This window comes from Desmodus rotundus, chromosome 11, assembly GCF_022682495.2.
Source record: "Desmodus rotundus isolate HL8 chromosome 11, HLdesRot8A.1, whole genome shotgun sequence".
Classification (NCBI taxonomy): Eukaryota; Metazoa; Chordata; class Mammalia; order Chiroptera; family Phyllostomidae; genus Desmodus; species Desmodus rotundus.
This window is the reverse complement of record NC_071397.1, coordinates 91362879-91376690: the sequence shown is the minus strand read 5'-3', so window position 1 is coordinate 91376690 and position 13812 is coordinate 91362879. Positions and strand designations below refer to the sequence as shown.

General features: G+C 38.2%; 1 protein-coding gene across 3 annotated transcripts in view; it reads left to right on the top strand.

The window, feature by feature from the left end:
- The window catches only part of LATS1 (large tumor suppressor kinase 1), a 39994-nt gene that overhangs the window by 19939 nt on the left and 6243 nt on the right, over positions 1 to 13812 (top strand). For all 3 annotated transcript variants that reach the window (XM_024551958.3, XM_053913820.1, XM_053913821.1), the window contains 4 exons: positions 476 to 1965; positions 3946 to 4528; positions 8923 to 9105; positions 9288 to 9394. In XM_024551958.3, coding sequence (XP_024407726.1) covers positions 476 to 1965; positions 3946 to 4528; positions 8923 to 9105; positions 9288 to 9394 — 2363 coding nt within the window. The remainder of the gene's footprint in view (positions 1 to 475; positions 1966 to 3945; positions 4529 to 8922; positions 9106 to 9287; positions 9395 to 13812) is intronic.

Below are 13812 nucleotides of genomic sequence, written 5' to 3'. Positions count from 1 at the left end.
CAACGTGTGGGTGCCTCTCATGTGGCCCCCACTGGGGACCTGGCCCTCAACCCTCACTGGGAATTGAACTGGCGGCCCTTTGGTTCACAGCCCCCACTCAATCCACTGAGCTACACCAGCCAGGGCTACAATCTTCAATTTTTTAATGAAAAGAGCAAGGCACAATAATATATATAGGAGGTATACTATTTACTTGTGTTTCCCTAAAATATTTACTGATGATGTTGGTTACTTTCAAGGAAGGAAACTGGTTGGCTAAGGTATTCTTTTGTACCTTTTGAATTTTGAGTTATGAGAATGTGTTACCTAGTCAAAAATAAATAAAATGTTAAAAGGTAATATAAAACCACTTACTGAAATTTGATTTTTACAGTTCTTGAAAGAGAATTATTATTTAGTACTGTCAGAATTCCACACTAAATTTTTCAAACCTAAGAGGTTAAAATGTTTTTTTTTCTCTGTTTTATGATCATAGGGAGTGCGCAACAATCAGTTAATCGCAGACAAAGCTGGAAAGGTTCTAAAGAATCCTTAGTTCCTCAGAGACATGGCCCACCACTAGGAGAAAGTGTGGCCTATCGTTCTGAAAGTCCCAACTCCCAGACAGATGTAGGAAAACCTTTGTCAGGATCTGGTATTACAGCATTTACTCAAGCTCACCCTAGCAACGGACAGAGAGTGAATCCCCCACCACCTCCTCAAGTCAGGAGTGTCACTCCTCCACCACCCCCGAGAGGCCAGACTCCTCCTCCTAGAGGTACAACTCCACCTCCCGCCTCATGGGAACCAAACTCTCAAACGAAGCGCTATTCTGGGAATATGGAATTTGTGATCTCTCGAATTTCTCCTGTTCCACCTGGAGCCTGGCAGGAGGGCTATGCTCCACCACCTCTGAACACGTCCCCGATGAATCCTCCTAATCAGGGACAGAGAGGCATTAGTTCTGTTCCTGTTGGCAGACAACCAATCATCATGCAGAGTTCTAACAAATTTAACTTCCCACCAGGGAGAGCTGGAATTCAGAATGGTAGTGGTCAAACTGATTTTATGATACACCAAAATGTTCCTGCTAATGCAGTGAATCGGCAGCCACCCCCTCCATATCCTCTGACCCCAACTAATGGACAAACGGGGGGATCTGCTGCTCCTTCGTCATATACAAATGGAAATATTCCTCAATCTATGATGGTGCCAAATAGAAATAGCCATAACATGGAACTTTATAACATCAGTGTACCTGGACTGCAAACAACTTGGCCTCAGTCATCTTCAGCTCCAGCCCAGTCATCCCAGAGCACTGGACATGAAATCCCTACATGGCAACCTAACAGACCAGTGAGGTCAAATTCTTTCAATAACCCATTAGGAAATAGAACAAGTCATTCTACTAATTCTCAGCCTTCCGCTACAACAGTCACTGCTATTACACCAGCTCCAATTCAACAACCCGTGAAAAGCATACGTGTATTAAAACCAGAGCTACAGACTGCTTTAGCACCTACACACCCTTCTTGGATACCACAGCCAATTCAAACTGTTCAGCCTAGTCCTTTTTCTGAGGGTACTACTTCAAATCTGACTGTTATGCCGCCTGTTGCTGAAGCTCCAAACTATCAAGGTCCACCACCACCATATCCCAAACACTTACTACACCAAAACCCATCTGTTCCGTACGAATCAATCAACAAACCTAACAAAGAGGATCAGCCGAGCTTGCCCAAGGAAGATGAGGGTGAAAAAAGTTATGAAAGTGTTGATAGTGGGGATAAAGAAAAGAAACAGATTACAACTTCGCCTATCACTGTTAGGAAAAACAAGAAAGATGAAGAGCGAAGGGAATCTCGTATTCAAAGTTATTCTCCTCAGGCATTTAAATTCTATATGGAGCAACATGTAGAAAATGTTCTCAAATCTCATCAGCAGCGTCTACATCGTAAAAAACAACTAGAGAATGAAATGATGCGGGTAAAACCTTTTAAAATGTCCATTTTTATACTTGATCATCTGTTTGCTTGGTGCTTATTTTAAAATATTGTGGCCCAGTGTTTTTTTTTTCTTTTGATAGCTAAATATATGATCGATTATTTAAGAGTCAGTAAACATTAAAATATTTTGATTGTAGCATTTTATTTTAGTACTTCAAGAATTACTCAGAATTCCCTGTAATAAAGTTCTCCTAATTAAGAAAAATATAATTTACAGTAAAGGTGTACATAATCCCTTTATATGGAAATTGGAACAAGGGGTATTTTTTAGGTTTTACATGTTACCTTACAACATTTAAAATGAGCTAGAAATATCTGGGTCTCATCTTTTGATACATTTATGAAACATTTATTTTTACTTAGTAGTTTTGAATTTGTGGGTTTATTCATCAGGTTGGTCTTATTTGAAAATGTCAGAGACATGTCCCTTCTGTTATTTACCCATCTAATTTCATGTTCATAATGTACTAGAACTAGAAAAATGTGCTGAAATTATTAAATCAGAATCCACTAAAGAGATCAGAACAAGTTTAACCTCCATTGTGATGCCATATAGATCTCTTCACTAGATATTACAGTGGTACTGTCGTCATTATTTTTATCACATGTTTACAGTTCAAAGGTTTGACTCCTAATATTACATCTGTCACTCAAAATGCAAGAAGCTTAAATTTGTGTTGAAATTTCCTCACACAACTTAAGAAAGCCATTCTTTTAAAATTATTTCTCTAAATCTGATTTCACAGTGTTGTTATTCCTGCTAAGAGTTGAATTTTGTTAGATAAATACCATGATAATCTGTATGACTTATCCATATTTTAGCTCTTAGGATTTCTTACTAAAGTCTGTCTGTATGTATTTTCTTAGTTTATTTTTCCTTTTTCCTCTTCACTTTCCACTAATAGCTGATTTAAACTTTTATGGTGTTGGAAGCTTTGCTGACTTCTGTAGCCTCCATTACTGTGTAGGCAAGTAAGATTTTAAGACAAACAGTTCTATATTAAGTCTGGCACGCCACCTTTCTTAAAAGATTTTGCATGCAAATGCGCATCCTAACAGAAGCATGAGGTTGCTATATTTTAATTAGTCTTGCATTTCTAGAACTAGACTTTACTTTTCAAATCAAATTCCTATTCTGTTTTAACCCTTAAGTTAGTTATTAGCTGGCCAAAAATAAACTATTCCTTCCTTCTAAATCCAGGTATTTCATGTCCACTTAGAAGTTGATTTTGGTTTTTATCTATGTTTTGGCATCTTCGTAAGTCGCACTGACTATTCTTTGAAATGTTCCAGAATATCTAAAAGGTACCCTATAATCACACAAGTTGTCCTCTTAAATAAGGTAGGAGAAACCCTTTGCATTTTGTGTTAGTGATGGCTGTGAGTCCTACCTTTACCCTAATGTCTTGAGAAAGATAAAAGGAAAAACTGACAGTAGTTAGATTAAAGAAGATATTCTTCTGTTCTTAATATGTCAGTTTTTGAGAATAAATGAACTTGGGGTGAAATAGTTTCTTTTCATGAAGGATAAGAAGAATATTTGAGGCCTAGGTGTTTTACAAAGAGAAACATGTAATGAAGGCAGTTTAACCATGTAACTTGGGGTGAATGTGCATGGAGGGGTAGATGAGGATGCATGTGAACAGATGTTTGGTTATTGCACATTGGGAACTTTCCTTTAGCGCCTTAGAGAGGACTAGAAAGCCGATTATTGGTATCACCTTCTCCTTGCTCTGTACAGCAGAATCTACATATGTACTCACCTTGTATGTCCTCTTAACTATCCCTTAAGCTGCACTTTTGATAATTTTTTCTGAAATATATTCTAGATTTCTAACATGCTTTATTAAAAATTATTATGCATTTAACCTTTAAATATATGCCTGAATTTTTCCAAGCTGTTTCTTAATATTTTGTATAGAAAGTAATTCCTTATTTAACATTTAGCTTATTTACCTAGGTTGGATTATCTCAAGATGCCCAGGATCAAATGAGAAAGATGCTTTGCCAAAAAGAGTCTAATTACATCCGTCTTAAGAGGGCTAAAATGGACAAGTCTATGTTTGTGAAGATAAAGACACTAGGAATAGGAGCATTTGGCGAAGTCTGTCTAGCAAGAAAAGTAGATACTAAGGCATTGTATGCAACAAAAACTCTTCGAAAGAAAGATGTTCTGCTTCGAAATCAGGTTGCTCATGTTAAAGCTGAGAGAGATATCCTGGCTGAAGCTGACAACGAATGGGTAGTTCGTCTATATTATTCATTCCAAGATAAGGACAATTTATACTTTGTCATGGACTACATTCCTGGGGGTGATATGATGAGCCTACTAATTAGAATGGGCATCTTTCCAGAAAATCTGGCACGATTCTACATAGCAGAACTTACCTGTGCAGTTGAAAGTGTTCATAAAATGGGTTTTATTCATAGAGATATTAAACCTGATAACATTTTGATTGATCGTGATGGTCATATTAAATTGACTGACTTCGGCCTCTGCACTGGCTTCAGATGGACCCATGATTCTAAGTACTACCAGAGTGGTGAGTAAAATCATAAAATTTGTACATATTAATATAATTAATTAATGCAGTAAAATAGAAGATATCACCTAGAAGTCCTGAGTCAGATCTTGACTCTGTTGAATAACCATGGGTGAATCCTGCAGACATTTAGACTTCTAAAATGAAAGAGTATGTTAGATTCAATTATTTCTAAATATCATTAACATTTTTGAGTTAACCACTCTATTGTTAATTTGAAATATGTCAGACAAATAACATTTAAAAAATACTTTTAAATGAAGCCCCATACCCACTATTCAGCTTAAGAACTAGCTTGTCAGTATCTTTTCAAACCCCTGTCACTTCCCCTTCTTTCCTCCACAGGGGTAGGTAACCATTATTTCAGAACTTTGTAATCAGTTCTTTTATTTTATTTTATTTTATTTATTTATTTTTAGAGAGGAAGGGAGAGAGAAAGAGAGGGAGAGAAACACCAATGTGTGGTTGCTTCTCGAGTGCCCCCCACTGGGGACCTGGCCCACAACCCAGGCATGTGCCCTGGCTGGGAATTGAACCGGTGACCTCTTGCCTCACAGGCTAACACTCAATCCACTGAGCCATATCAGCTGGGGCTTGTTTTTACTTTTCTTTATATTTTTACCACATATGTATATATCCCTAAACAATGTACTTTTTTTTATTTTGCCTACTCTGGAATCTTTAGTAAATGTAATTATTCTATGTGTATTCTATGTTGACTTTTATGTTTGAGGCTCCTCTGTGTTAATTGCATGTAACATTTATTTTCACTGTTATTTAGGATTCCACCTTATGACTGTTACACAACTTATTTAACCTTGAATACATTATGTACATGATTCTGTTTAATACTCACAACGTCATTATAAGGCAGAAAAAAAGAAAAGAAGGCTTAGTTAGATGAAGTAACTTGCCCAAGGTCAGACAGAAAATATGTAAGGGCTAGGCTTTGAACCCAGGTTTGTCTGATTACAGGGCCCATGTTATTTCTACTACACCACAGTGCCTCACCAAGATACCTTCAAGCGCTAATGGAAGTGTAAGTCAATCTGACATTTGTTGAATCCTTACTATGCCTAGGTGCTTTACATAAATTCTAATTTAATGCTTACAGCAATCCTCTGAGGTAAGTCTTAGCCTTCTGTGCTTCTGTGAACACAAGTAGAATGACAGTGAATGGATAGAACTGAGACACCTGCACCTACTTAATCTCCAGCTTAATATAATAGGTCTCCCAAATTCACCTGGATAACTTTGGGTTGTTCTTAAAGTAGGATTTTTAGGCTCTATCATAGTCTACTAACTAAAAGTCTTCACTGGAGGGTAGAAATATTTTAAGCAAACATCCCAGATTATTACAGCTAGGTTAATTTTAGACATATTTTTGTAGGTGATTTCATCTAGTCATGGCTTCAAATACCATCTTCATGTCAGTGACTTCTGAATTTCTCTCTAGAAATGGCGTCTCCCTTTCACATGGATTTCTAACTTAACATTACCAGTAAACAACCCTTAATTCTCCCCCTCTGTATTTGTGCCCCCTCCAGTCTTCCCCAGTTTAGTATATTATACCACCACCACAACCCACCTAGTTATCCTTGATTCTTTTTTCACACACCCTGTACATCTAATTTCTACCTCTAAATATATCCTGAATCTGTTTGCTTTTCTCAATTACCACTATTACCATCATAGTCTAGGCTTAATTGTAATAGCCTCTTAACTTGGCTTCTTTTCACTCTTGTCCTCCCTTATAATCTATTTAAACATAAAGTCTTACCATTTTCTTGCTTCACACTCTCCAGTATCTTCCCACTATACTTGAGTGAAAGGTAAACCATGTCTTTTGCTTACAGAATCGATGAGCACTGGCTTCCACTCAATTTCCTACCATTCTCCTGTTTTCTAATCATTATTTCTGTTATTGTTGTTTCTGTATAAAATGCCTTGCCCTGGGTTTTGTTGTTGTTGTTGTTGTGTGTGTGTGTGTGTGTATTTTATTGATTGTGCCATTACAGTTGTCCCATTTTTTTCTCTCCTTTATCTGCCTTTACCCTCCACTTCCCCTCCTCCCAGCATTTCCCGCCCCTGCCTTAGTTCGTGTCCACGAGTCGTACATGTAAGTTCTTTGGCTCCTCTACTTCCTATACTATTTTTAACCTCCCCCTGTGTATTTTGTACCTACCAGGTATGCTGCTTATTCCCTGTGCCTTTCTTCCCCATTCTCTCCCCACCTCCTGCCTAATAATAACCCTCCATGTGATCTCCATTTCTGTGATTCTGTTCCTGTTCTAGTTGTTTGCTTAGTTTGTTTTTGTTTTTTAGGTTCAGTTGTTGATAGTTGTGAGTTTGTTGTCATTTTACTGTTCATAGTCTCTTTAACTTCTCACATAATAAGGGCTTGGTGACGAGGAACTCTTTTAACTTGACCTTATCTTGGAAGCACTTTATCTGCCCTTCCATTCTAAATGAAAGCTTTGCTGCATAGAGTAATCTTGGATGTAGGTCCTTGCCTTTCATGACTTTGAATACTTCTTTCCAGCCCCTTCTTGCCTGTAATGTCTTCTTTTGAGAAATCAGCTGACAGTCTTATGGGAACTCCTTGGTAGGTAACTGTCTCCTTTTCTCTTGCTGCTTTTAAGATTCTCTCCTTATCTTTGATCTTGGGTAATTTAATTATGATGTATCTTGGTGTGTTCCTCCTTGGGTCCAACTTCTTTGGGACTCTCTGAGCTTCCTGGACTTATGTGTCTATTTTCTTTGCCAGATTGGAGAAGTTTTCCTTCATTATTTTTTCAAATAAATTTTCAGTTTCTTGCTCTTCCTCTTCTTCTGGCACCCCTATGATTCAGATGTTGGAATGTTTAAAGTTGTCCCAGAGCTTCCTAAGCCTTTCTTGATTTTTTTGATTCTTGTTTCTTCATTCTTTTCTGGTTGAATACTTCTTTCTTTTGTTCCAAATCATTGATCTGAGTCCTGGTTCCCTTCCCTTCACTATTGGTTCTCTGTATAATTTTTTTTTATTTTACTTTGCATGGACTTCACTTTTTCCTCTATTTTGGCACCATACTCAACCAATTTGTGAGCATCCTGATTACGAGTGTTTTGAACTCTGCATCTGATAGGGTGGCTATCTCCTCGTTGCTTAGTTGTTTTTCTGGAGTTTTGATCTGTCCTTTCATTTGGGTCATATTTATTTGTTTCCTCTTACCTGTTAAGTTGTCAGGGGCAGAGCCTTAGGTATTCACCAGGGTGGGGCAACCCACGTGGCTAGGTCATGGTGTTGTATGTGGGGGAGTGGTCAGAGAGGCAACAGTGCAGCTTGCTTGTCTCTAGGCTGGCTTTCAGTCGCTTCCCCTGCTATCCACAAGCAAATTGGGCCCTTCTGGTGCTGATTCTCGGGTGGGTAGGTTTGTGTACATTGTAGGACCCTGTGAGTTGCTTTAACTCACTTTCCTGTGAGATTGGCAGTTTCTCCTGCTGCTGCAACCCCCACAGGTTTTTACAGCCAGGGGTTTAGAGGCTTTGTTTCTCTGTGCTGGAACCCTGGGTTGTGTGGTCTGTCTTGCTCCCCAGTTGTTCCTCCCAGTTTACCCGCATGTGAATGTAGGACCCCCAGGTCCTCTAGCCACTGCTTTGCCTCACATCTTCTCTGCCCTGGCTGCCCATCTCTGCCCCTCCTACTGGTCTGGATGAATGTTTCTTCTTTAACTACTTGGTTGTCAGATTTCCATACAGTTCAATTTTGTGGAATCTGGTTGGTTTTCATTTTTAAATTGGTCACCGTCCTTCTTTTGGTTGTGTGAGGAAGCAAAGCATATCTACCTACGCCTCCATCTTGGCCAGAAGTCTTAGACACATATGCCTTGCCCTGGTTTTCAAATGGTTGATTCCCATTTGTTTTTTCACAAGTGCCACCTCAATTTGTCACATCACCCCAAGTCATTCTCAACATGGGATACATCACTGTGTTTCTTATGTATGTATTTATTTGTTGTGTTTCTTCCCTACAGAGAAGCTGCCTGAGAGAAGAACCCTCTCTTTCTTATTTATCATTGACACTTGTTGAATGAATGAAACACTGATCCAGAGTAGTAACGGGGAGCAGTCTGATTCTTAATTCTATCTTCTCCTGTCTGTATCATCATTTAATACTGACTACATTACTAAATCTTCGGCTAATTTTTCTTAGTGTAAAACTTGTCCTATTGGTATCTCAGATAACAGGCTCCAGTCATTAATAAACACCATCAATGATTTGGTATATACACTGTATCTTAGCTTGTCATAAGGGGAGAGTGCTGTTAAGTGTAAACCATGATGTCAAAAAATTAAATAAACTCGAGGTTTACTCTTGCTGCTTTTATTTCTTTTTTCTTTATTTTACTTTACAGGTGACCATGCACGTCAAGATAGCATGGATTTCAGTAACGAATGGGGTGACCCCTCTAACTGTCGATGTGGAGATAGACTGAAGCCACTAGAGCGGAGAGCTGCACGCCAGCACCAGCGATGTCTAGCACATTCTTTGGTTGGGACTCCCAATTATATCGCCCCTGAAGTGTTGTTACGCACAGGTAAAAACATCTGTTTTATAAATAATCTCTAGCTGAAACTTAATTAGAATGTAGCTTATTCTTTGGGTTTATAATAAAAGTGTTAATTTTACAGTATAAATTGGTGATTTAATATTAATTTTGATCATATTCTGGACACTTTTTAAAAAGTGCTTATAAATAACTTTGGTATCTTATTTTAGGATATACACAGTTATGTGACTGGTGGAGTGTTGGTGTAATTCTTTTTGAAATGTTGGTGGGACAGCCTCCTTTCTTGGCACAAACTCCATTAGAAACACAAATGAAGGTAAAGTATAAAATCCATGCCAAAAGAGTTGTCACAAATTCCTTCACACTGTAGGTGGTTATCAGTCCCTTTACATAGAACATCTTATTCTTGAATTGAGGAATGAACTTGTAAGGATATAGGAAACCACTAAGATTCCATGCGTGAATTCTAATCTCCATCATCCCAATATCACTCCTGTATTCTCCCACACTCATAAAAACTTTTCTCATATTTCATTCTCATACAAATCTTTAGTATCTTTTGCAGATTTATTTAATTTACTCTTTGTCACCTGTTGGCTCCTGGCTTTGTTTCCTTCCATGCACATTTTGGCCTCAAAGTATAGCCTATACAGTTGACCCTCTTTATTGCTGTTGTACTTTCTGTGCTTTAAGTTACCCGTGGTCAACTGCAGTCTGAATATATTAAGTGGAAAATTTCAGAAATGAACAATGGATAAGTATTAAATTGTGCTCCATTCCAAGGAGCATGATGAAATCCTGTGCTGTCCTGTTCCATCCTACCTGGGATATGAACTATCCCTTTGTCTAGTGTATCCATGCTATATATACTACCCACCTGTTAGTTGCTTGGCAGCCTTTTCAGTTATCAGACCAACAGTGGTATCTCAGTGTTTGCATTCATATATCCCTTATTTTGCTTAATAATGGCCCCCAAGTGCAAGACTAGTGATACTGGCAATTCAGATATGCCAAAGAGAAACCATAAAGTGCTTCCTTTAACTGAAATATATGTATGTATAGGGAAAAACATAGTATATATAGGGTTCAGTACTGTGTGGTTTCAAGCACCTACTGGGGGTCTTGGAACATATCTGCCACAAATAACAGGGGACGGACTACTGTACCTATACTTGAAGTTACCTCTGGCACTTAAATGAAAAGCTGCCCATAATTTTTACCATAAAATGTCCCATTAAAAATCCTTTAGTGGTTCCCTTGTTAATGGGTTAAAGTCCAAATATGTTCTCTGTATCTTTGTTCACACCCTTACCTTTGAAATGTCCTTTCTCTCCCATCTTCCACAATTCTCCCCTCTTTCTGAAGCCTGAGTCACTCCTGATCGTGTTTTCTTGTTGGTTTTTTTTCCTGATTGTTTTAATCATTCTTTGTGAGTGTCTTGAGGTATCATCTGTTCTGTAATGATCCTCACCAACTAGTAACTACTTCTGTCATCGAGTTTAATATATTATCTTAAAAATTCCTTTAAAATTTCTTAAATACAGATCTACTGGTAATGCATTCTCTCAGGTGTGTGCCACATTTGATTGTCTAAAAGTGTCTTTATTTCACTTTAATTTTAATATGTATGTATATAAGTAAGTGTGTGTATATCTGTGGAAAATTGAATGCTTCCTCCCTAAAATTAAGAAAACAAGGATGTCTGTACTCACCAGTCTTATTCGGCACTGTTCTGGAAGTCTTAGCCAGTACAATACAGCAACAAAAGACATAAAAGGCATGTAGATTAGAAGAAAATAAAAACTTCCCACATTCAACAGATGACACAATTTTCTACTTAGAGAATCCCAAGGAATCAAAGAAGTAATGAGTTTGGCACGATTGTAGGATATAAGGGTAATACATAAAATCTACTGTTTTTCCGTATTAAAGCAGTGAACAACCAGAACCTGAAATTTTAAAACAACATTTACAATAGCTTCCCCAAAATGCAATACTTAGGTATATATCTAATAGACCATGAACAAAATCTGTGTGTGAAAAGCTACAAATTGATGAGTGAAACCAAGGAAGGTCTTAAGAAATGGAGATACATACTGTGTTGATGGGTTGAAAGACTCAACATGGTAAAGCTATTGATTCTCATCCTAAAATTTGTATATTTAACTCAATTTCAAGGAAAATTTCCAGCAGGAATTTTTTTAGATATAGATCAACCTATTCTAAAATTTCTATGGGTGGACAAAGGAATTGGAAGAAAGAAAACAGTTTTAAAAAGGACAGCTCTGGCTGGTGTAGCTCAATGGATTGAGCATGGGCCTGCAAACCAACGGGTTGCTGGTTCGATTCCCAGTCAGGGCACAGGCCTGGGTTGCGGGCCAGGTCCCTGGTAGGGAGTGCATGAGAGGGAACCACACTCTGATGTTTCTCTCCCTCTCTCCCTCCCTACCGCTCTCGCTAAAAATAAATAAAATCTAAAAAGGACAAAGAGGAATCAACTACTTGATTTTCGGGCTCATAACGAAATTATAATAATAAAGACAGTATAATATTGGCAAAAGAGTATGCACATGGATCAGTGGAACATATATGGTAGAGAATGGAGAAATAGGACCACACAAATACAGCCATTTTATCTTTGACAGAGGTGCAAATGGGGAAAGGATAGTATCTCAACAAATAGTGTTGGAAAAATTGGTTATCCATATACAAAAAATACTGCACATCGATGTAAATGTCACACCTTAAATAAAAATTAACTCAAAATAGCTCTAGAAATAAAACAAAGCTATAATACTTCTGGAAGAAAGTAGAAGAGAAAATCTTTATGGCCTGAGGTTAGGTGAAGAGCTTTTAGAAATGACACCAAAAACATGATCTATAAAGGAAAAAGTCGAGAAATTGGACTTTATCAAAAGTAAAAATGTTCAGTCTGCCAAAGACACAGTCAACACAGTGAAAAGGCATTGGTATGGAATTCTGGGCTTCAGTTGTAGCAGCCCTTTAAAATATCAGCTTCCTGCCCTGGCCGGCGTGGCTTAGTTGTTTGGAACATCGTCCCATGGACGGAGAGGTTGTGGATTCGATTCCCAGTCAGGACAAATGCCTGGGTTGTGGGTTTGATTCCCAGTAAGGGCGCATAGGAGAAAACAACCGATAAATGTTTCTCTATCTCTCCCTCCCTCCCTTCCTCTCTCTCCCTCTCAAAGCAATGAAAAAAAATGTCCTCAGGTGAGGATTAAAAAAAAAATTAAATATTCACTTCTTTTTGTCCTCTGGAGTTTCTGATGAGAAATCTATAGACATTCAATTGTTGTTCCCTTAAGTAACGCATTACTTTTCACTGGCTTCTCTCAGTGTTGTAATTATGGAATGTCTGGGCATGGATTTCTTAGAGTTTACCCTGTTTGGTGTTCACTGAGCTTCTTGAATTTATAGGTTTGTCTGTTGTCAAATTTGGGGAATTGTCAGCTATCATTTTTTCAGACATTTTTTCTGTATCACACACTTTATCCCCTTGGAACTCTTAATTAAACACCAATGTTAGACCTTTTGGTATAGCCCCACAGATTACTTATGGCTATTTTAAAGGTTTTATTTATTTTTAGAGAGAGAGGAAGGGAGGAAGAAGGAGAGGGAGAGAAACCAAGGTGTGGTTGCTCCCAAGCACTCCCTACTGGGGACCTGGCCCACAACCCAGGCATGTGCCCTGACTGGGAACCAAACCCATCACCCTTTGGGTCACAGGCCGACATTCAATCCACTGAGCCACACCAGCCAGGCTGAGCGCTATATTTTTAAACTTTTTCCCCTCTGTTCTGATTACAGAATTTCTTTCAATCTAGCTTTAACTTCATTTTCCTCTGACATCTCCATTCTATTGAGCCCATCCACTGAGTTTTTTACTTCGGTTGTAGTGTTTTTCGGTTCTAAAATTTACATTTGGTACCTCTTCATATCTTCAGTTTCTTTTCCTGAGACTTTGTCTTCATTTTATTTTAAGAGTATTCATCTTTATTTAGAATATTTTAGTAATGGTTACTTTAAAGTTTTTGTCAGATAATTCTAAAATCTTTGTCATCCAACACTGACGTCTATTGATTTTCTTTTTCTATGTGAGTTGAAATTTTCGTGGTTCTTGTGTGCCAAGTAACTTTGGATTATATCCTGGACATTTTGAATATTATGAGACTCTGAGTCATGTTCAGATGTTACGGAGAATGTTGATACTGTTTTGGTAGCCATTAAACCTGATTGGATTCAGTCACAAGTTCTAACCTTCTGTGGCTGTGACTTCAACGTCATTTTCGTTGTGAAAGCCTTTCCATTGTTAGGCAGATTTCTCTGGCTGTGGTCTTTTCCCTAGTTCTGTTATCAAAGTCTTTGAAGTGTTCTTCAGGATTAGATCCATGTAAGTACAGTTGGGAGGTGAGCCCAGCAGTTTGTAAATAACTATACAGTCTCCTCCTCCTGCCATGTCCCTGGTACTTTCCAGTTCCTTAAGGCTTCCCTTTTCAGTTCCTTGACTGGAAAGTTCGGCTTTATTTATTCTACTCTGCCACACACACCTCTCATGGTTGTGCCTGCATCCAGGACAAGGTAGCGAGAGCACACAGAAAAAGTGACAGGGATTTGATCTGTCCTCTTGGGATCATAGGATTTAATATCCAATTGACGAGGAAGGGTCCCTTCTCTCATAGTTTCAGGTGGCCTTTTTGTACTTCTTTTGTGGTC